This window comes from Hyperoodon ampullatus, assembly GCF_949752795.1.
Source record: "Hyperoodon ampullatus genome assembly, chromosome: 10".
In the NCBI taxonomy this organism is placed as follows: Eukaryota; Metazoa; Chordata; class Mammalia; order Artiodactyla; family Ziphiidae; genus Hyperoodon; species Hyperoodon ampullatus.
Window position 1 is genome coordinate 99,760,217 of NC_136923.1, and position 20,933 is coordinate 99,781,149.

General features: G+C 34.6%; 1 protein-coding gene across 2 annotated transcripts; it reads left to right on the forward strand.

Moving 5' to 3' along the window:
• Positions 1–2,379: 2,379 nt before the first annotated feature.
• Positions 2,380–20,048, forward strand: SLC35B3 (solute carrier family 35 member B3; the record flags this gene model as incomplete). Of its 2 annotated transcripts, XM_079712460.1 has the most annotated exons (9): positions 2,380–2,595; positions 5,330–5,451; positions 9,030–9,184; positions 10,695–10,802; positions 12,327–12,424; positions 14,455–14,547; positions 14,960–15,071; positions 17,794–17,863; positions 19,511–20,048. In XM_079712460.1, the coding sequence occupies 9 exons, from the start codon at positions 2,395–2,397 to the stop codon at positions 19,659–19,661; spliced, it is 1,110 nt and encodes a 369-aa protein (XP_079568586.1). In that variant the 3' UTR covers positions 19,662–20,048. The 2 variants fall into 2 exon arrangements, with proteins under 2 accessions (XP_079568586.1, XP_079568585.1); XM_079712459.1 differs by lacking the exon at positions 14,455–14,547 and having other exon boundaries at positions 2,395–2,595.
• Positions 20,049–20,933: the final 885 nt, after the last annotated feature.

The window sequence follows — 20,933 nt, forward strand, 5'->3', positions numbered from 1 at the left end:
GTTAAGAAATTAAATTTTACTTCAGTTGGTCATTTTAAATTAACATTGTCACCAGTCATTTATTTTTAAATTTCAATATGTGCTAGAAATGCTACTTTTTTTAATTGCATTTTAGCAATTATCTGTAACTTCAAGTAATTAAACGTCTGTGTTGACTTTAGGAAGAGACCTTAGGCAGTGATTCACACCTGTGTTTTTTTTTTTAACATTAGTTTCAAGGGTTACATGAACTTGAAAATTAAAGCAAAATGTTAATCATTTAATTTGAAAGCTAATTTTAATTCTGTGCTTGATTTCTTTTTATTTTTTCCTACATCACAAGGACATTAGACCAGTTTCTTTAGATGATGGTTGATGTCAGTCATTAATGCCTGAAATGGAAGGAATATGGCAAACATTCAGGATCACAGTTATTGGCTATCAGAGCTCAGTGTCTTTCTTCATCAGTCACGTGATCTGAGGAGTGCTGTTCTGATTAATAAAACTTCATTCTAAATGCAAGGGAGGGAGAGGAAGCTTAAAAACCTACATGGGGCCAGATTTATTAGAATGTACACCCATTTGTACACCCATTTATTAGTACACCCACGCCTACACGTATGGAAAATAGTTGCTAACCTTTTTGTTTCTTCTACATTCAAACAACATTTAGGTAAGGTCTTTTAAGGCATGCTTTATAAAGAAAGTCATATCCCAAGGGGATCCTACAGGGTGACTTAAAAAGTCTTAACAGAGATGACACTGATTAAACGTAGCATGGACAACAAGAACAACGTGTAAAAGAAGAAATGGGCAAAGGAAAGGAAATACAGTAAAACTTCTTGGAATTACACATTTTCTATTTAGAAATATGACAGGTATCATGTACAGCAAATGTTCTTTGATGCCTGTGTATTATTGTTAGTTACAAGCTGTAGTCAGAGCCTTGACCCCAAGTTTAAATTACAGAAGGAGACCTACTTAATCTCTGTAAATCAGCAAACTAGAAGCGATCGTGAAGAGGTGACTCTAATTCTTGCCATTTTAAATCACCATATGGCAGTTTTGGGGTTTTTTTTTTTAAGATTTCCAGAGAGTTCACTGTCAAAATTATTCTTATCCTCTTCTCTCAACTAGAGTGTAAATTTTAATTCCCACTGGGATTGTAACAGACATTCTTTTCTAGGAAGATAAGTTTTTCTTAATAAGTTTGTTCTGTTTGTCATAATTCTGCACTTTCCTCAACTTTTACATGAATTTACTTTTCAATTTCTATTAATCCAAGGAGAAATTAATAGTCATCTATGGAGCCTTCATGATTGTTTTTCACAGACTAACAAAAAATGATGTGTTTTTCAGCTTTTTACAAACCAAGGGCTTTATTTCTTTTTTCTAAACAGCTTTATTGAGGTATAATTGATACATACAAAAAATGCACGTTTAATAGATACAATTTGATGAGTCTGGGCATATACATACACCTGTGATACCATCTCCATAAACAAGGTAATAAACATCTGTCACCACCAGGAGTGTCCTTGTGTCCCCTTTGTGTGTGTGTAGTTAAGAATGCTTTACATGAGATCTACCCTCTTAACAAATGTTTAAGTGCACAGCACCATGTTGTTAACCACAGACACTGTGTCATAGGGCCTCTGCAACAGATGGTCTCTAGAACTTATTCACCTGGTATAACTGAAACTTTATACCCATGGAACAACTACCAAAGACTTTTTAAATTGCAGAGATTTTTCTCCAAAGGAAAAAAAACGTTTTCTTTTGGCCTAAGAGATGCTGTTGCTAAAGCATAGTATCCTTTCTATAATCTTGGTTAAATCTAGCTTTTTGCACAACTTAGAAATGTTTGACTTTATTTTAAAATGTCATTAGCAAATAAATTTTACAGTTGTCTTGGTAGCTGTAGGAGTTTGGGCTGTTCTTTACTCTCTTCTGCAATTATAGATTGACTTTAATGTTGAAGACATTATGCGTAAACTATTGTGGGCTTTAAAAATTATATCCTCACTGCAAATGGAAACATAATAAAGGCACGTTTACTTGGATGAAATAAATACGAGGTTAGCTTTTAGTTTGTTGCTGTGGAAATAAGAATGGTGTATATTTAATTTAGTCGTGTTTGGAGACTAAGCATATTGTTTTGGTGGATGGGAAGCTTGAGTAGGAGAATTAATATATTACTATCCAAAGAGAATAACTCTTACCTGTGTAATTTTCCAAATGTGACTTGAGATATTATTTGGAGCATAGCACTTTACTTGATGGTCTAAATGCTTTGCTTTAATTGTTTATTTCCTTCTGTAGGGCTTGGCTCAGCAGGCAAAAGAAAGACTGAACAAAGGGGAGGAAACCAGCAAAGATAACTTTGGAAGCACTGAATGCGGCAAAATAAGAACAATGGATCTCAAGTTCAACAGCTCCAGGAAATATATTTCTATCACTGTCCCGTCCAAAACCCAAGCAATGTCACCACACATCAAGTCAATAGATGATATTGTAGTGCTTGGCATAAATCTCAGCAGATTTAACAAACTTACTCAATTTTTCATATGTGTTGCTGGAGTTTTGGTATTTTACCTAATTTATGGATATTTACAGGTGAAAAATTAGTCATTCGTTTATAATATGTTAATTATTTATAACAAATGAGCTCAACATGGGTACTACTAATAGTTTTGTCCAAGATACTTTCTTTTATAAGATAGCAAGTTTATTCACAAATTTGAGTTTCTTAGTACAGTAGTAGAAAAGAGCTACTAAGATTAAATTGAAAACAGGGATCCAAATTTTAGAGTGAAATATTTTACGTGGGGGAAGGAAAGCAAGAGACAATCTTAAAAAATTAAAATTATGAAAAACTACGAAGTGTTATGTTTTGCAAAATGTAGGTAATTGCAACCATGTGGGGGTTTTTTTATATATAAATTTATTTTTGTTTATTTATTTATTTTTGGCTGTGTTGGGTCTTCGTTGCTCCGCATGGGCTTCCTCTAGTTGCAGCGAGCGGGGGCTACTCTTCGTTGTGGTGCACAGGCTTCTCATTGCGGTGGCTTCTCTTGTTGCAGAGCATGAGCTCTAGGCGCACAGGGTTCAGTAGTTGCACACAGGCTCAGTAGCTGTGGCTTGTGGGCTCTAGAGCGCAGGCTCAGTAGTTGTGGCGCACGGGCTTAATTGCTCCACAGCATGTGGGATCTTCCCAGACCAGGGCTCGAACCCGTGTCCCCTGCGTTGGCAGGCGGATTCTCAACCACTGTGCCACCAGAGAAGCCCTACCATGTGCTTTTTAAAAGAAAATGGTTGAAGTATTGATTGGTATTTTGGAACATAATTCTCACATGAAATTGAATGGTAGCACAAAAAGCCACATTCTAGTTCACTCTCAATTCCTAGAGCTCATTAAGAGGTCATTTTGCAAAAGTGTATCAGGATGTTTTCTATTTTTCCAAGGGTGTCTCTTCAGTCCTATAATACTTGAATCATCCTTTTCTTGAAGCATCTGTTGTGTTTTCATTCTTGTTGGTTTCCTCTTCTAATTCAACTTTGCCAGAACCTTATTTTTCTGTGATTTTGCCTATGCAAAACATTTCTAACGTTGCCACAGTTTGTCTTGTATTTGCATTGTTTTATGGGATAGTTGTATACATTTGACCAGGAAATTCCTGACCTTCAAAGACAAGAGCTGGATGGATGAGGATCCAGGCTAGTGTAAACAAAATGTGTGCATGGGGACCGTTAATTACCAGTTGTCAACTCATTAGTGGGTATTTTCAGCCGTTACCAACTTTGCTTTTTTATGCAACTCCCTAACATGAGAAAATCTTTGTAGTTGAAGAAAAGGAAAGTGATGTGTTTTCTGAAAACAGATAATATTTCTGATATTCTTTATAATCAGTGATCTTAGAAATTGTTGTATGCTTTTCCTTTGTTTTATAGAGATAAAATATAAAGTAAGTATAAAGGAGAAGACAGAATTGTGACTATTCCTTAGCTTCTGAAAATGCTATAAGATGTATTAGTGTAAAACAACATGAATTTTAAAATCTTAATATTTATAATTGACTTTTGTACTAGAAGATGATATAAGAATTCAGATACCACAATGAAGAACAATATAAAATAGTAACTTTTATCAAATGTTAGAGTCTCTTGTTGAGAAATTTTTTTTTTGTTCTTCGAATACCATTGTTACCAAATAGCTTGGGAGCAAAGTTAGCCATTTTAATGGAAAATGAATTAGAAATTTACAAATTTCATTAAATTTTTTCTATTTGATAAATGATCAGAGATTTTAATTTACAACTAATATGTGCAAAGTTTCTTTTAAAATAAAGTAAACTGATTATAATTGTAACATCACTTTGGTGAGAACTGACATTGCTACTAATTGGATATTAAAATAGGTTAAAGAAAATGGGGTTTTGTAGTAAATTTAGCAATATAGAAAGTGAAATATTTACCTGAGTGCCAGGATATTAATAAAGCTATTTTTATGTTTTATAGTTTGTAAACCAGAAATCTCCTAAATAACTTACAGACTTACTTGAAGGTGAAATCTAAATTTGGGGAACTACACAGCATCCTAAATGTACAAAATCAGTTCAGGATCTTTTTAGAGGCTGTGTTTAGTTTTTCTTTGAACATAAGTTTATCCATCAATTTCATGTTTTTAAATTTTATTTCAAATACAGCTGAAATATATATATTTGGTGGATAGTTTGATGCATTCAATTAAGCCAGATAGCTTTATTAGAATACTTCTTAATGAGATTAAGAATGGCTTTTTAACAATTAACAAAAATTTTTTTCATGATATAACATTATTTTTAAGAAGAGTAACCATTTCTCTATAAGGAGAAGTTTTATATAATCTATGGCACAAGAATTCTAAAAAATAACATTAATTATCAATTTGAACTGATTATCTTAATATTGGAAAACAGACCTGAGATAATAGACTTCTAATGAAATATGCTTTTTATAAGAGTACATGAGTCCTTGAATCAGCTGCCTTCCTCATTGTTTTGGGCGACTCTTAATTTTGGTCTTTTAAAAAAAGAGAAAAGCATAGGAGGGGGTTGCTTCCTAGTTCTTCCTCCCCTGCTTCCTGTTCTGCTGATTGTCATACCTGGATATCTACTGTCACTTCTTTGGAGAGGCCTCCTAACTTCTCTAATTTTACCTCTCAGAAGCCTTACAGTTTGGATGTTTTTTGTGCATTTTGTTGTTGGGGGTGAAGCTTGGTTTCTATTAAAATGCTGTGCTTATAGGAATGTGCTGTGAGGTAACTGGTCTGCCCCTTGGACTTAAACAGTGTTCATGTCTCTCTTGACAGGAATTAATATTTTCAGTGGAGGGTTTTAAGCCCTATGGCTGGTACCTTACCTTAGTGCAGTTTGCATTTTACTCCATATTTGGCCTAATAGAGCTTCAGCTTATTCAGGACAAAAGGAGAAGGTATGTGATTTATTTGTTTTTATTTTTTGGCAGTTAAGTACATGAGTAGTAGTTCATTTTTATTGTTTTATTTTTTGCGCACATGGAATATGTTATACGTGAAATATACATTTCCCGTTAATAAAACATTTAATACCCAAGAATTTTTATCAGTATTATCAACTTATTAAAAATATTAAATATGGTATTTCCATTATACATTGAAAAAAGTGTAATGTTATCAGATTAAAAAATGTTTAGGGCATTCGTTGGCGGTCCAGTGGTTAGGACTCTGCACTTCCACTGCCAGGGGCCCGGGTTCGATCCCTGGTGGGGGAACTAAGATCCCACATGCCACGCAGCGCAGGCAAAAAAAAAAAAAAAAAAGAATGTTTATACTCAATAATAAGATAGATCTTCTTAAAATAGGAGAATGTATTCAGTTGTACATATATGTTTTTATAATGGAAATAGGTGTGATTACTGAAAAATTTATGATGGTACTACATAAGAATGGTGATATGAAAGATCAATACCTATTTTTATAGTGGTTTTTGAAATGCATAGTTAATGTTTTGTTTTGTGGGATATATTCCACTTAACATCATCGCGTTTGTAATGGCCAGTGGTAGGAATTGCATTCTTGGACATTAGAGAAATTTCACAATGTTCCTTTTTGTCAAAACTAAAAGAGTTTATATGACAGTAGCTTTTAAATTAACGACCACCTAGGTTTGAGAAATATCTTGAAATATTGTTAATGGCATATTGAGCAATATGCAATTAAAACCTAGTCTCATATCAGAAGGTGGTTGGGAATTTGAATATAACATTTTCTTGGTAAATTTAAGTGTGGTTATCCTGTCATATCAGACTCTAATATGTGAATATTTCATGTATATATTGGACAGTTTAAATGTAATAAGGAGCTATAATGTTGACATTCTTTATTGATATAAATGTTTAATCCTTCAGTGAAAATAAAAATTTTTCATAGCTACTTTTTTTTCTTAAATGTTTCTGATGTTTGTATGAAAATGACTATAAAATTCTAAATATTTAAGTCAGTAACACCAGTATTTCTTCATGGGTCTAATTTTACCTCTCAACCTCTCTATTGCCAGTAAATTATTATAGCAGCAATGTTAGAAATGTTTGAATCTGAGGAGATCTTCTTTATTATTTTCATGTTCTGAAACTCTACAAGATTTAGCTTAGCCATAGGTAGTAGAATAGAAAGTAATTAAATGTGTCTGTCAGGACTTACATATATGGAAGCCTGGCTTCCATATATATTCATTATGTGTTGCAAACTGCTGGACCTCTGATTGCTTCTAAACTAAAAGAACCCAATGCTGTATTTATTAAATGAAAAAAACACAAAGATGATGCATCTCCTAACTGTTAAATTTTAAAAAGATACAACTCCCTCTCAGCTACCAAAAGATGGGGAGTGAGCCTCCAGTCATGTTTTTCCCAACCTTTAAACCACATAACCATAACATATTTAAAGTCATTTGTGTTTGATTGAAACATGAGTGAAGGAATTAGGTAGAAGGATTTATAGACCTGTAATAAATGTAATTAGAAGTTGAAAACTTTTCATTCCAAGGCACATTAAAAACTTTTTTAGAAAAAGTCTTTATAAGTGTATTACAATGAAAATATGCCCAATCCCCTGTTTCTGAATTTGTTTCAGTGGGTGTATATATATGAATTTATTTAAGTGACACTGCTCTTTAGACCTTTAATTAGTCAAATTCTTTGCTTAGGTTTTCCTCTCTTTCTATATTTATATGAATACTCATGTACTTGAAGAGTACAGAATTTGGGGTCAGAAAACATGGATTTGAGTCATGTAACTGCCTCCTGTTCTGTCAGTACCTCAGGGAAGTTTCTTAAATTCTCTCTGTTTCATTTTGAGGATGAAATATGGTGATGTGTGATATAGCCCATCATAGACTAGAATACCCTAAATATACTCCAAAGTATATTACTCCAAAGTATATATTTCACCAAAGACCATCTTGTAACTTCAGTGTTAATTACTCTATGTGAGTTTTTAATAAAGGAGATCTGTACCAAATTGAAAAGCCAAGGGGCTTATCAAAGTTACAACTTTCCCATCATATCTAAAGTAGTAAGCAATTGGGGTATTCAAATAGAAACAGTGAGAGTCCTAGAGGCAAGATGATGAAATCTAACCTCATTTCACCGGTGAGAAAGCAGACCTGGAGGAGAGCTGGGATTTCCGTGAGCTCGTGCCCCAGGCTGCACTCAGAGTTGGAACCTTTTGAATTTAGGCTTCCTGAGTTCCAGGCTGGTTTTCTTTCTTCCTTTACTGTGCTGCTTTTTTAATCTTGTGATTCTTCTGACACGAATTTTTATTTTCTGGCCACTGTTTGCAATTTATGGATGAGGAAATTTGCCTCTTCTCACTTTTATCATTACCTGGAGAAGTGGTGCTGTCCTTCACTGATACCCCACTGAGAGTTAAACCCCATGGACAGCATAAAAACCAGTGTCTGTGTACACTGATGCATAACGGGCATGCCCAGTTATTTCCACATGGATTTTAAATGTTGACCACTGTGTTAGTAAAGTGTAAGCAAAGGTCTCAAAATTGAAATGTAAGTGGAAATGATGCATTTTAATTGAACTTATCTAGTAAATTATTTTGCCTTATATCTAGCCGTATAAAAAATGTGGAATTTTGTCGCCTTGATTTAAACATGAGCAGAAATCCCAAAATGGAAACTAGATCTAAAAATGCAACATAATTTAATTATATGAATAGTGCACCAATGTACAAGATTATTATTTTAGACCATTAAGTATCTTGTGAGCATATGCTCACAAGAACAGCTCAGAATTATGAAGATACCAAATTAAGAATCTCCTTTAGGAAATCCAGTTAGAGCCCAAAGTAGAAAATTTGGGATCATCAGGAGAGTCAGATTCCTCATCTGAAAGTTGATTGTTTTAACATTTTATACAATTACAGCATTAGAGATGAATCATAAGACATTACAGTAATAAAAACCATGTCTGGAGTTTTAAACCACCATGTTCTTTTTCTAGAGAAATTCTGCTCAGGTTGTTCTAGCAGAATGGATAGATGTATTTTTCCTAATGCTAGATGGAATGTTAGGAAACGGAACAACAATTTAGAAATTAATTAACTAAGGTGTCTTTTCCCATTATAGAAGCCAATTTTTTTTTAATCAATTCTTTTTTTCTAAATTTAGTCAATGGTTTTTATATGTAGCTGTAACTATTGTTAAAAAACCCTAAATGTAAAATAGCATTTATACTTTCAGTAAGAATCTAAGTAACTCTCTAATGTACTACTTTTTCACGCAGTTGAGAGTTCTCACTTACAATTGATTAAATAAAGGTAAATTGTTATTTTCACCAACATTCTTTTATACAAGTTAACACTGTTGTAACTTTACGAATAGTGATATTTTACCAATATTTATAGAAATATTAAACAGAAATTAGAAGAGTAATTAGAAATTTACACATTGTAAACACATTCTCTTACAATAGTATGAATTGGGTCCCAAAATGAAGATTTTAAAAATTGTCTTTTACAGAATACCAGGAAAAACCTACATGATAATAGCTTTTCTAACTGTGGGTACTATGGGGTTATCAAACACTTCCTTGGGCTACCTGAATTATCCTACCCAAGTCATCTTCAAGTGCTGCAAATTGATTCCTGTTATGCTAGGAGGAGTTTTTATTCAAGGTATAGTAATGATATATTTTCATACTGTTTGAAATTAATAGGATATGTTATGGCATCTAGCATTAGGAAAAACATTAAACTTCAATTAATATCTTTAATGAACAGTCTAGATATTGTAACCCTTCTGAGTGATATCTAATTAAAAAAAAACTATTATAAAAACACCGATACTTCTGTGATACACCTCAGGATCTGAAGTCGGTAATTCGGAGATGGGGAAAAATAAAAATAGTATTTTGTTTTATTCTTTTAATCTGGAACCTACTACATTTCCAGAAATATTGTATTTACATATTGAAGGCCTAGCTCAGAAGTACCTGGAAAGCTCTTTTTTTCAATTCTTTCATTTTTCTACTCTCCAGGGCTCTGCTCTGCATTATACAAATGGACGATTCCCATGTTGAAGTAAAGCTTAAGCTGAGCAAGTGGGTTTTTTTTTTTTGTTTTTTTTTTTTGCGGTACGCGGGCCTCTCACTGTTGTGGCCTCTCCCATTGCGGAGCACAGGCTCCGGACGCATAGGCTCAGTGGCCATGGCTCACGGGCCCAGCCACTCCGCGGCACCTGGGATCTTCCCGGACCGGGGCACGAACCCATGTCCCCTGCATCAGCAGGCGGACTCTCAACCGCTGCGCCACCAGGGAAGCCCTGAGCAAGTGTTTTTTAACCAACTCTGCTGACTGTTGACTCCCTAGGATCCCAACTAAATTACAAGCTATGTGAAAATAGGAGCAAAAGAGGAGGGAATGATAGTGACAAACAGTGGAACAAGTTTTTGTTTTGTTCATCTGACTCATGCAGAATATTCATGTTTTGATAATCACTAAAGTTCTTATAAAGCCTCACTTCATTTTATGCATTATAAGCCTTCCCAAAAGAGCCTTTTAAAATGAAAATGTGTATGATGTCAACTACTTCACATATAATTTCAGGATAACTGTTCACACAGGAAAAAATAGTGATCTCAATTTCCTATTAAAAATCACATTTCACATCGTAACTGACTTGGCCTGTATAATATCTCCTTAACAGTCCTTCCAAAAAGTTACACTATGTGATTTCATTATTTAAACTTGGCTGTGCTTAAAGAAGTTAATCCTCACCAACCTAGAAGTTATCTGACTATATTATTTGCGAACATATATAGCCTGAATAACTACTCTGGTTTCTTGGTAAACTTACGAAGTATAAGAAAATTCATAGCCTCATGTTATACATAAAGTAAAAGAGGCACTAGTTTCCACAAACTTTTTAAATGTTCTTATTTACTCACTATCATAAGAAGGATCTCGTATCTAACTTACAAGGACATTTTGGTGCCCACGGGGTAATTTTGATTTTCAAAGCCCTTCTGTGACTGTCTTGTTTCATGCCTTGACCTAAGTGCTCCTGATCATTTTTGACATTGGATATAAAAGGCAGTCCCTGCTCTACTTGTTTAAACACATAGATCTAAAACTGTGCTGAGTGGGTAATTGCATAATGAGGTTGACTTACATTTATTTTGCACAGGAAAGCATTACAATGTTGCTGATGTGTCTGCTGCCTTATGCATGAGCCTCGGCCTGATATGGTTTACCCTAGCCGACAGCACGGTTGCACCAAATTTCAACCTGACAGGTAAGGAATTTACTTGTATTCCTAGATTTTGTAGGTGTTTCGGTTTAGAGTAAGAATTTTTACAGTTTCATGAGGGTTTTAAATGATGGTGTTGCATCTGTGATTCTCATATCTAACATAAAGCTTTTGGACTTTCCATATAAGATGTAGTAAAAATATCACAACTCTGGAAACAACAGTTGTTTTTAGTACTCTTGTATAGTATTTTGACACGGCAAGAGGCTGTGTGCCTAGATGGAATCTCCCATTATCAAGTACATGACAGACCAATTTCTTATGAGCTGAATTGGAAATATACACATGAGTTATAGGAGGATCACAGTAGTAATTGTTATTCTCACTTTCTTAAAAAATAATGAAACTTGCAAACTTACTTTTCATTGTTTTAGCTTAAAAAAAGAAAATTATGCTGTTCTTTAATATTGAACTGTGTAATATAAATGTGGTCATAACCTTAAAGTGCATAAAGCTTCCACCATAAACACTTTTCCTCATGGTGTGCCATGTGGAATTTTGTAAATTAAATTTAGATCTTTCACGAGGAGAATAGGTATTATAGTATGTTTAGAAATAAATAAGAATAAAAAATATGTGTTGGAATCTTGTTTTTAGTCTAAAGACCTTACAGAGAGATTGCTTATTGTATATACAGTATTGTCATTCTTAAACTATTGAGTGTTACTCATAAGATTATTTTAGTTTCATCCCATTTCCTAGCCTGATACCTAACAAAAATAGTTCTTTCAAAGGAACTCTGAGAGAACAGGGAGAAAAACAAAGCAAAACAAAATAACAATAACAAAAAGAGCAGCATATGTAATACATATATACATATATCAGCAGTACAAACTATAATTATTTGTGAGAAAAAAAAGTATGAAGTAGTGAAGAAAATCATTTACGTCAACTTTGCTGTTCTTTCTAAGAATCAAAATGTTCCCGACCAGTTGTTAGTCTATGTTTCTTACTAACCTGGTTAATCACGCTAAGTTAATGGATTCAGATCAGCATCTTAGTGCAGCCCTTTAAACCAGCCTTTTACAGACGATGCTGGTAGAACCTATTAGGTCTGTTCTTTCAACTTTGATCATCCAGAGTATTTTAATAATATGGGTACTATTTTTATGCTTTCCCTCTTCCTTTGATTGTTTGAATTAACTGACTAATCACCAATCCCAATAGATGATCTAAGAATCTCTTCTGTATTTGTTTAATACAGTGTTTCTTTCAAACACATAATCTACTTAAAAGCAGAAATATTATTTGACATGATTGTGAAACACAACAAGGTGACAGCATTAATGCAGTTTATTAGTATTAGTTGTTTTTTGTTGTTTTTTTTTTTAATAACATCACCTACATGCCTGTTACAACTGGTTGTGGATAAAAATACTAAACTTTGCTGAGCAAATGTGATTTAAGGTCCAATTTTGGTTTGTTAGCCCAATTAAATTTCTGATAAGTCTTGATTATCGTTCATATGTTTAAATGAGGAGGTTATTTTTTTCTTATGCCTTCTTGAAGGTGTGATCCTCATCTCCCTGGCACTATGTGCAGATGCTGTCATTGGAAATGTCCAAGAGAAAGCTATGAAACTTCATAATGCTTCTAATTCGGAAATGGTAAATACTCTAGTGCTTTTTCTTCACATCAGACAGACCCAAAAATGACGATATACTTAATTTTATGACATAATTATGGTATTGAAGACTCGCATTGCAATTTTAAACTAGTTGATCGTCATTATTTTCATAAAAGTAGTACGTTCAAATATTATAGGAAGGTAAAAAGTAAAATACCATTATCACCGCTGATACCTTATTGCAAGCATTTGATAAATTTTTTCCTCTTTGATTTATGGAGTTTGGGGCGTGTTAAAAAAAATGCTTTGTTACATCATTTTTCTTCTCTCTTTGTATTTGGTATTATTTTCCATTTAGAAGTTTGTAATTTACATGTAGTTTAGCTTATCTTTTCCTTCATGACTTCTAGCTATGTATTATGATTGAAAAGGGCTTTTCCAACTCTAAGATTTAAGAATTTTATGCCCATTGCCTACTAGTTTTATAATTTCCTTATTTATTAAATCTTTGATCCAACCAAAACTTTTAAAAAATTTTCTTCCATATGGCTATCTACTTTGCCCAATATCATTTATTGAATAATTCACTTTTCCAATTTTTATTTTAAATACCTTCTTTTATCCTATCTTAGTCTAATGCAGGGTTCACAGTTTTATTCTTTCAAGCTTATTTCTGCACCAGAACCATATATTGACAGCAGCTTTATCACCATACATTTACCATCTGTTAGGACTAGCCACCTTTGTTCCTTTTGTTTTTCAGAATGTTACTACCAGTAGTTATTCTTGGGTGTTCATATCCCCAAATAAACTAGAAACCCATTGGTATTGTGATTGGTATGGCATTGAATTATAAATTAATTTAGGGAGAATGGCATCTATACACTTGATTCTTTCAGTCCAAGAATAAGGTATGACTTTCCTTTTATTCAAGTGTTACTTTTAAATGTCCCTTAGATTTTAAAGTTTTCTTTGTATAAATCCAGTTATTTTTTTATTGAAGTTATTGTTAGGTGTTTCATCTTTTTGCCGTTATTACTGCAAATAATGCCTTTTCTTCCAATATATCTTCTAGCTGGTTGGTGTTTGTATATAGGAAGGTTGTTATGCTGTGTTTGCATTAGTTTTGTAGCCCATCACCTTGCTAGACAGACAGAGCACACAGCAGTAAGGATATGTAGGACTGGTTACTTAGTCAACAGAGTGGGGCATCTTTACAGAGTCCCTAAGAACATAGGAGCTTTAATCTTGGTCAGGAGTTTTCTTGATCATCATCACCACTCTCCCTAGATAAGATAACGATCAGAGAATTAAGGAATTGTAAGTAGGTAGAAAGAATGTAATACAGTGGTTAAGACGTAGGCTGTGGACTAAGATAGCCTTAGTTCTCTACTAGCTCTCCTGTTTGAGGAAATGACTTAATATCTCTAAGTTTTAGTTTTTCCATCCACACATTGGGGAGTGATGATTAAGAGTGCCCGTCTCTTAGGTTGGTTGTGAGAAATAAATGGAATAATCCATATAGAGCGTTATTAGCACAGTACCTGACACATAGCAGGTATTTAAGTTTGATGATGACACTGATTCTGCTTATAAGGAGTGTAATAGAAAGATTGGTAGGAAAATTGTGAAATTAAGCAATAAGTATGTCATATACTGCTTATTTTCATTGTATTTTAATGTATTTGCAAACTTAATGTTTGGGTTTTTTCATGTCTAATAAGTAGTTTTAGAGTATCTTTGTTTTGTGTATGTTTTTAGGACCCCCAACATTAAAATCTGGTTTGAATTCACTAATTAAACGAGGCAAAAAAAGAATAATTAGGTAACCATTTATGAAAGGATTAGTACTGCTGTGTTATGTTGTACCTAAAATAATGTGTAAACTTATAAACAGAATAAACCATCATTTCCAGAAAACTACGCCATATTGAAACAATGATGTTACTTTTTAAATGGTTTCCTCTACAGATTTAATGAAATAAAGAAATTGAGCCACATATTGAAAACCTTCATTTTACATCTTTGGTTAAATAGCACTTTTTTCCACTTTATTTTTCTCTGCTCTAGGTTTTGTATTCGTATTCAATCGGTTTTGTGTACATTTTATTGGGATTGACATGCACTAGTGGATTAGGCCCTGCAGTAACATTTTGTTCAAAGGTAAACACTAATCACATTTTTAAAAATAAACATCTTCCATTAATTAGTATCCTCTATATTTCTAATTCCCCTTGTTCAAAAAGACTATTTTATGTAATTTGATAACTCCTTTAATACAATGTATGTAAATCAGAAATTATTTCAGAAATGAAATGATTTATATTTAATTTCTTTTATCCTTGCTCTTTCCCATAAGTTAATTTTTAAACTATTCATAATGTAGAAGTTGGGGATTTTTAATTTCATCATTATTTTTCCATTAAATCAGAACTAAATCAGAATCTCTGCTTGACTGCATTGTTGAATGGCTTATTATTGCTCAAAAAGTTGATTAAAATTGGTAGTTTTATTTCATTTATAATACCTCAGGGTTTGTTTTGCATTTTTCTAACAGGCTTTTTTATATTTGCAGGATCCAGTTCGGACCTATGGCTATGCTTTCCTTTTTTCCCTCACTGGGTATTTTGGAATCTCTTTTGTTCTGGCTTTGATTAAAATTTTTGGTGCACTTTTTGCTGTAACAGGTAAGAACGATATACTTGCTTAGATTATGAAAGAAGCATTTGAATTTTCTTTGATATTCTTTTTCAAAAGGTAAGGGCAGCATCTGTTCTTCATTAGGAAGAAAATTGTCGGGAATTCCCTGGTGGTCCAGTGGTTAGGACTCGGTGCTTTCGCTGCCGGGACCCGAGTTCAGTCCCTGGTCGGGAACTAAGATCGCTGAAGCCGCACAGCGCAGCCAAAAAGAAATTTTTTTTGAAAGAAAGAAAGAATATTGTCACATTTCACCAATTTATTTCTTGTTTTTCTTTAAAATTCTAAAGAAAATGATGTTTGATCTGAATTTCTTATTTGAAGGTTTAATTTTAACATCACATATATGCATTTATCTAGATAGTAACTTTAAGTACATTAAAAGATCTTTTTATTAAAAAGTATGATGGGATGAATGCCTTCCAGGAAAAATACTGTATTTAATCACTTTTAATTTATAATGGAAAATTACAGTTTTGTCACACTTAAAACATGACAGGTATCTTTTAAGCAAAGGTTTTGGGGCCTTTCGTTTGTACACTTTCTGGAAACTCAACCAGATAAGCTTCCCTTTTCACTAATAATTATTATGCACGTGCTCTATGCAAGGACTTTGCTTGGCATGTCAGAGAAATGGAGGTTGTTACTTGCTTTGCTTTGGGGGAGTGAGGGGAGCAGATGAAGGGCTGCAGGTGAGGCCCGGTGAGGAGAGCACATGACTCCAATTGCTGCCTCATACCGTTTGCCACAAGAATGGTCCACAAGACAGATGCTCTCAGTATCTCCCATCCGGAGAGAGCCCTGCGTGAAGCCCATCAGGATGGGAAGCCGTGTGACCTGCCACGAGGAGCGCTAGGCTGGGGTGTGAGACAAGGTGCAGCCCAGTCCCAGCCCTGACATTTAATGATACGGGGCCTGGAGAGTAAGTCTCTCCTCTTCTCTGGGCCTCGTTTCTCTCTTTTGTGAAGAGATTGGGTTGGACAAGATCACCTCTATCCAAGATCTGTAGAATTGACATCCATGAGGCATTTACACCGTACTCATTTACCTGATTTTGATTTTTCACGGTTTTAGGGGAATGCTTATTTTAATACCACAGAGTAAATGAAACAAATGAATAAATGCCCCCTCTGTAAAAGTATATTTCTTCCTAACTGTTCTCTTTATTTGCTCACATATGACTGCGCTTTTTAAAGTTTACGTCCCTAATGGTAAGTAGAGGGAATTTAATTGTAGTTTGGGCCATATCAGTAACCTTCCAAGTCAGCTCATGCTGTCAAGAAAGATCGCAAATGTATACACTTAGCTTGGGTTTCAGTTTTGTCTGTAAGATAGTAGCTGTTCAAAAAGAGTCTGGTATCAGTCCGTGTGTATTGATGAGCCCTGTGATTGGTATAAAGAAATGTGAGATGCAATCCTTGTGTTGAAGGTGCAGGCAGGTGTCTTTCTCTCTCACATGAAACAAATCCAGAGATGGTAATATAACAGCTAACATGTCCATAGCCCTTATTATGTACCAGGTACCATTTTAGCTGTTTTACATATATTATTCATCTTAACCTCACAATGATCCTATAAAGTAGGTGCTATTATTGTTCCATTTTACAGATGGGTAAACTGAGGCACGGGGTGGTTAAGTGGCTTGCCAAGTGATCGGCCAGCTAGTAAGTTGCAAAATCAGTATTTCAACTGAGGCCGTCTAACTCCAGACCTGTCCTCTCAACCGGTATGCCATGTGCCTCCCAAGCTGGCATGGTAGCTCCAGCTCCTTAGGAATCCAGTCCCTCTTTCTGCTCTGCCATCTTCGTCCTCATTCCAGACAGGTGGGTGGAGAGAAGATGAAAGACACATCCTTCTCTTTATGGAAAGTTCCTACAAATCTACACTCCTAGAGACAGCACTTCTGCCCACACTTCATTGTCCAAACTTAGTCCCGTGACCACACCTGACTGTAGGAGAGGCTGGGAAGGTATCCCAGTTAAAAGTAGGGGTCTTTTTACTAAAGTAGTAGGAAAACTAGATTTGGGGAATCAGGCTCTAACAGTTTCCAAAACAGTTTCTTCATCTGGTATTCGTTCATTCATTCACGCTTTGAAGATTCAGTGCCAGGAACTACAGAGGCTGTGGAAATGAGGACAACTAAGACAAGGAGCTGAGTAAAGCTCACAGTCTAGTGGCGGAAAGGTGCACCGGAGCTACGTGCAGAGTTCCTCTCTGCACCTGGGTGGGACGAGGGAGGAAAGCTTCGGGCCGTAATCCTTGAAGGACCGTGTACAGAGGACTGGAAAGATGTCTCACGGTCTTCTCCAGAGATGCCCACCACTAGGATGTCCTTTAGATTGCTGCTTCTAAAGATACGGAATCCAATCGCATCTTCCGTGGAAAAGTCCTTTCTTTCCTGTCAGACTAAGTGTGTCTCCCTAAAGGATGACGTGCCTCCATAGCCTCATGGCCTCCATCAAGCACTTATTACAGTTGTACTTTAAATGTAACTCTATTATTTAATGTCTGTAACCCTGCTAGCCTATAACTTCCATGGTAGCAGGAGCAGTGACTTTGATTTTCTTCTTTTTTCTCTTTCCTTTGTTTCCTTGGCACCTCACATAGATCTTGGCACACAGTAGGCTCTGTAAATATTTGTTAAATAAATTATTTCCGAAATATTACCAAGACAATAGGCGCATTCTAAAACCAACCTTTTTCTCCCTACAGTGACAACAGGGAGAAAAGGAATGACCATTGTACTTTCATTTATATTCTTTAACAAACCATTCACATTTCAGTAAGTACTTTTTAATCCGACAAGTTTCTCTACCTTTAGATACTTTTGTTTCATGTTTACTCTTAAACAGCCTTAATTTCTTTGTAAAGAATCCTTTTCATCTTGACCCAAATTTATTGATGTGTCTTCTGCTGTTTCAGAAATGTATGTAATTATTTTGAAGAAATCATTTTGTATACTTAAATTGCCTAACCAGTCCCAATGCACATGTGACCCTGTGTTTCCAGTGTAAATGTGTTCCAGTAAACATGTGTTTCGAGTGTAAATGAATGTGAGTGATGTGGTGAGATTAAGGGACTCCCCTTGCCCTGGTGCAAATATACAAATTTTATATATATACATATATGGTTTTTTAAATTGTTAAGTTTATTTGCTGTCTTTTCCCACAAAGGATTTGAGTTAGAGTTGTACCCTAATGGTTCTCTTAGTTTGTGGTTTTCGGTGGAAGCATTGACTGTTTTCTTTACTGTCTAGTATGTATTTGAAATTAGCATCATTTAAACTTATATTGGTTGAGAACATTCAGACTTAGAAATCATCAATGTACAGTCATCCCTTGGAATCCATGGGGTACCGGTTCCAGGACCCGCACATATACCAAAATCCAAGGATGCTCAAGTCCCTTTCAGTCAGCTCTTTATGTCTACGGGTTCCACATCTGCACACACAGAGGGCTGACTGTATATTTATTGAAAAAATCCACGTATAACTGGACCTGTGCAGTTCAAACCTGCGTTGTTCAAGGGTCAGCTGTATGAGCTTAAAGGTAACCACAAAATAAATTTTCAGCAATGTATAGTCGGTCTTCTGTACCCATGGGTTCTGCATCTGCAGATTGAATCAACCAACTGCAGAGCAAAAATATTCAGAAAAAAAATTCCAGGAAGTTCCATAAAGTAAAATTTGAATTTGCCATGTACTGGCACCTGTTTACATAACATCTACATTGTGTTAGGTATTATAATAATTTAGAGATGATTTAAAGTATACACAAAGTTGTGCATAGGTTATATGCAAATACTATGCCATAAATAAAGGACTTTAGCATCCACTGATTTTAGTATCCTCTGGGTAGAGGGGGTTGGGTTCTGGAACCAGTCCCCAGCTGATACTAGGGACAACTGTATTTATAGAAACCTCTGTTTGTTTTCTATAAATTAGTTTCTCTTTCTGCAGGGGCTGGGTATTCATTGTAGTAATCGATGCCAATTCTCCTGCTTTCTCAGGATGTGTCCCTTTTTATCTCTCTGTATTCTACCCCAACTAGTTGGACTGCTGAATTGAATTCCTAAGAAGTCCATTGGCAGGTTTACATATCCAGTGCTTTAAACATACTCCTGAGACTTTTGGTAGGAGTTGGACTTCAAATTTGCTATTATCCTCAAAAAAATGAACTACATTTAGTATTTTGTAAAATGCTTTTGCTACATATATACTTAACATTAAAAATATAGAATTCTATCTAGTGTGATCTAAATATTATTTGTAAAATAAAACAAATACTGTTTTATTTTAGTGCTCTTATTATAGGTATCCAGTAGCAAAATTTTATTTCATTGAGGAATTTTTGTGACATCATCAAATTCTGTGGTTTATGACAAATTGTTACTCTGACATTAATCTTTTTTCCTTATTTTTTTCTCTTAGGTATGTATGGTCTGGTTTGTTAGTTGTCCTTGGTATATTTCTCAATGTTTACAGTAAAAATATGGACAAAATAAGACTCCCATCGCTGTATGATGTGATAAACAAAACAGTGGAAGTGAGGAGGTCAGGGACGTTGGCACAGACTGTCTAGGCAGCGATTCGCTTTATAACGTAGAATTAATTCATCAATCAGTTAACTTTCCAAAGGGACTTTTATAAAAACCAGAGGCTCTGAAGGCATGCTGTCATTTGTGGATGGATTACATGTGAAGTCGCCCTTTCTTCAGAACCCTTGTTGGACTGTTTAACTTCCAAAGCAATCAAAAGAGCCACACCCAGCACACCTTAGAATAAAACGTCAAGATGAAGGACTGTGACACTTACAGTCTGTTGAGAATTTCACTGGAAATGGACCATGTTGCAAGAAAAGTTGGATATCATTATGACATATCAAAGAAATTGATATGTAAACGCAGATTGTTTTCTTTTTTCCGTTCCATTTTGTTGGTGTTATTTAAATTGATTCTCTGTTGTAAGAGTGAACTCATGATTTAAAGTCTAGAGAGAATAACTTCATTATAAATAAAAATTATTCTCTGATTTTTTTTAAAAGAATGTGATGGAATTGGGGTAGTGAAGGTTGGATTTTGTTACGAAGATGGGAAGTACAGTGTACATAAACTTTAAAACTTAGGCTTTTCTCTGATCATTTAAAAGTATTCTTTAGAGAAAATGTGCTTTACGTTTTCTGTGGAATATAGGCAATAGAGTAAAAAGAGTCATAATCCTGTATCCTGTAAGTATGTATCACAAGCCAGATTTCCTATTATCCATCAAAGGTGCTAAAAGATTTCATGATTTGGATTTTTAAATTGAAGGGAGGGACTTCCCTGGCGGTCCAGTGGTTAAGACTTCACCTTCCAATGCAGGGTGTGCAAGTTCAATCCCTGGTCAGGGAGCTAAGATCCCACATGCCTCATGGCCAGAAAACCAAAACATAAAACAGAAGCAATAGAGTAACAAATTCAATAAAGACTTTAAAAATGGTCCACATCAAAAAAATCTTAAAAAGTAAAATAAAAATAAAGAAATAAATTGAAGGGAAAATAATTGATGTCTTAAATTACTACAAAATAATAAAATTATTGTAGTGCTTCTTAAAAATGAAATTTAATTTGACAGCTTGAAGATGAAATTGGATAAATTAAAAAACAAGTAGATTTAGCAAATTCACACAATACGGTGCTTGCACAGTTTTAAGTCTAAATTCAGAAAGATTTTGGCCCTGATTTTTTAGCAGTGAGTTTTGGAATTGCTTCCACTGTATTAAAAAAATTCTATTAATCTTCATTTTCAGTGTAAATGTTGGTTAAAACAGCTTAATATCCATGCTCTTAGTAATATCACTTATATTTTGTGAGTA